This window comes from Nilaparvata lugens, chromosome 6, assembly GCF_014356525.2.
Source record: "Nilaparvata lugens isolate BPH chromosome 6, ASM1435652v1, whole genome shotgun sequence".
Lineage (NCBI taxonomy): Eukaryota > Metazoa > Arthropoda > Insecta > Hemiptera > Delphacidae > Nilaparvata > Nilaparvata lugens.
This window is the reverse complement of record NC_052509.1, coordinates 62,978,360-62,981,722: the sequence shown is the minus strand read 5'-3', so window position 1 is coordinate 62,981,722 and position 3,363 is coordinate 62,978,360. Positions and strand designations below refer to the sequence as shown.

General features: G+C 39.6%; 1 protein-coding gene across 1 annotated transcript; it reads left to right on the top strand.

Moving 5' to 3' along the window:
* Positions 1-1,238: 1,238 nt before the first annotated feature.
* Positions 1,239-2,937, top strand: LOC120352052. Its single transcript, XM_039431503.1, has 3 exons — positions 1,239-1,302; positions 1,553-1,735; positions 2,722-2,937. Exons 1-3 carry the CDS (start codon positions 1,239-1,241, stop codon positions 2,823-2,825), a joined length of 351 nt encoding a protein of 116 aa, XP_039287437.1. The 3' UTR covers positions 2,826-2,937.
* Positions 2,938-3,363: the final 426 nt, after the last annotated feature.

Below are 3,363 nucleotides of genomic sequence, written 5' to 3'. Positions count from 1 at the left end.
TCAAATCCCGACTCACGACCCTATACTACAATAATGCATACAAGGATGAGCCTGCCAAAGATTTCCACACCTTTCTGAGCAGTCTGAAGGATAAAATTGTTCACATCATCAGTCAACAACTGCAGACACATGGAGCAATGAAGTTCAATCTAGTATTGGAGGCAACATATTTCCGAAGCTAAGGGATGATTCTTTTTTGGTAGAAATGAAAACTTTTTGACTTTCATATAAGCAATCCGTATTAAACGGCCGTTACTATAATGAAAGGCAGCACGAACAGTGAAAGCACCCATTTAAAAATAGCTAGAGAGCTAATGGGAGGTATACACTGATATCGTTACGGTCCAGAACGGGAGAAAACAGTTTTGGACACGGAATTCCTCCCCTCTTCCTCTCCCACTCATCTCCTCTCGCCCCTTTCCCATTACCCTACCGACCCTACCGCCTAACCACCCCAAAAAAAACGCCACCCTACCCAGCCTACCTACTGACCTTATTCAGTATTGCGACCACGTGCTCCGCTGTCGGACTTTCGTTATTGATTTGTCCCACGCGGTTTGGAAAGCAGACAGCGCCTGCTATCTATCGGATGAAGAATAAACTATCTACTGGGTTGCTTGATGCGCAAGGCGGGAAATTTGTGGTAGGTTTGAAAATGTTTTTGTGCTTTGAGGGGTGGTTATAACCAGGAAACATTTAATGACCAGTGATTATAACCACTGATTACAATTTATTTTTCAGACAGACAGACAGACAAAAGATAAAAAAAAATGCAATTTACAAAGCAAAAATCTTAGGTACTCATTTTCAATATAAAACAACAACAAAGAATGAAACAAGAAACAACCTCATGAATACACTAAGCAAAATAAATCCTCAGAAAATGGTCTGCATGGGCAAAAAATGCCTGTGCGCAAACCAGAGTTTTACAGAGATGAATGGAGTGATCCGTGGTCTAGTGGATAGAGTGCTTGCGTAGCAGCATAGAGATCCCGGGTTCAAACCCTCTCAATACCAAAAGTTTTTTTAACCAGATCCCTCCCGTGTTATCGGATGGGCACGTTAAAGTGTCGGTCCCGGCTGAAGTATGACAGTCGTTAGGCCATTGACGGCTCAAATTATATATTCAGGCGGTGGGACCTTCCCGCAGGGACTCCCCACCAACAAAAGCAATACGAATTTACTTTTTCACAGAGATAAAGGAAACACTTATCGAAGAAGATTGATTAATTGGTGTAATGGTGCATACAGATTCCAAGAACAGTAGACAGGTTGTCACCACCAGCGAATTTATCGGCCAAGGTAGGTATTATGATTTGTTGTGATGATGATGTTTTCTGCATTGTCTTAAAATAATTATTGTTTTATTCATAGAAACTTTTGGTTTTGCAGGCAGCGCCAAGTATGTAATAAAAAAAATTAAAAAAAAAATAAAAAATAAAAAAAAAAAAAAATAAAAAATAAAAAAAATTAAAAAAAAAATAAAAAAAATTAAAAAAAAAATAAAAAAAAAATAAAAAAAATTAAAAACACATAAAATCTGGAAAAAAAGGGAAAAAGGGGGTAAAAAATTCCCTCCAGATCCTCAACTGGGGTATAAAAGGAGTTGTTCTACAAGGAGTGGGACATTGTGTCTTTGACAGTCGTGCCGTCAGTACGTGTGTGTACCACCAGTACGTGTGTGTGATTTTAGTATATTGGTTTTGGATCACTTTCATCTTTATCAACATCAAGAGTAAGTACCATTTTATAGTTCTATATATATTTATATTATATTCATGATTTAACAATTAAGTCCAAAAGAGTAGAATTTTGAAGTAGTTTGAGACTACGAAAATGACAAGTTTAATTATGAAATGGGTTCCAATACATAGTGTACATGACATAGTCAAAAATGACTAGTGTAACTATGAATTAGGTTCCAATACATACAAGTTATGAGTTTAATTATGAATTAAAGTCTTCGAGTTGGTGGTTGTAATCCATCCTAACCTAAAAAACGTATAATTACAAAGTAGATCCTAGACCTCCATTCACATTCCCCCATACAGCTCCAGACCATTATCCTTAGAACATAAACACCATAGAGTAAATGACATAGTCAAAAATGACAAGTTTAATTATGAATTAGGTTCTTCGAGTTGGTGGTTGTAATCCATCCTAACCTAAAAAACGTATAATCATAAAGTAGATCCTAGACCTCCATTCACATGGTTGTAATTCATCCTAACCTAAAAACCGTATAATCACAAAGTAGATCCTAGACCCCCATTCACACTCCCCCATCCCCACCCATCCCCATAAGTAGATCCTAGACCTCCATTCACATGGTTGTAATTCATCCTAACCTAAAAACCGTATAATCACAAAGTAGATCCTAGACCCCCATTCACACTCCCCCATCCCCACCCATCCCCATAAGTAGATCCTAGACCTCCATTCACATGGTTGTAATTCATCCTAACCTAAAAACCGTATAATCACAAAGTAGATCCTAGACCCCCATTCACATCCCCCCATCACCACCCCACCCCACCATACAGCTCCGGACCATCATCCCTAGAACATAAACACCTATGAACCTCCATCCCCCGACCCACGATCCTAGATACTGATTCACTGCCTTCATCCCCCACATCTGCTGATAGTGATATATATATATATATATAGAGTTGAATACTGCATACCATACTAATACAATATTGTTTTGCATTGTTCCAGATGAGCAAAGCTGTACGATGTCAGCAAACAGCAAACTCAGTGGACGAGTTTGTTGTCCTGGAGGAGGCATTCAAATCCCGACTCACGACCCTATACTACAATAATGCATACAAGGATGAGCCTGCCAAAGATTTCCACACCTTTCTGAGCAGTCTGAAGGATAAAATTGTTCACATCATCAGTCAACAACTGCAGACACATGGAGCAATGAAGTTCAATCTAGTATTGGAGGCAACATATTTCCGAAGCTAAGGGATGATTCTTTTTTGGTAGAAATGAAACTTTTTGACTTTCATATAAGCAATCCGTATTAAACGGCCGTTACTATAATGAAAGGCAGCACGAACAGTGAAAGCACCCATTTAAAAATAGCTAGAGAGCTAATGGGAGGTATACACTGATATCGTTACGGTCCAGAACGGGAGAAAACAGTTTTGGACACGGAATTCCTCCCCTCTTCCTCTCCCACTCATCTCCTCTCGCCCCTTTCCCATTACCCTACCGACCCTACCACCTAACCACCCCAAAAAACCAACCCCACCCTACCCAGCCTACCTACTGACCTTATTCAGTATTGCGACCACGTGCTCCGCTGTCGGACTTTCGTTATTGATTTGTCCCACGCGGTTTGGAAAGCAGACA

Excerpts from the sequence above, each read along its gene's own strand:
- LOC120352052 (XM_039431503.1), top strand. The coding sequence starts at position 1,239 with ATGGTGCATACAGATTCCAAGAACAGTAGACAGGTTGTCACCACCAGC. Across the intron at positions 1,303-1,552 it reads CAGCGAATTTATCGGCCAAG|GGAAAAAGGGGGTAAAAAAT; the intron begins GTAGGTATTATG and ends CTGGAAAAAAAG. Across the intron at positions 1,736-2,721 it reads CATCTTTATCAACATCAAGA|ATGAGCAAAGCTGTACGATG; the intron begins GTAAGTACCATT and ends GCATTGTTCCAG.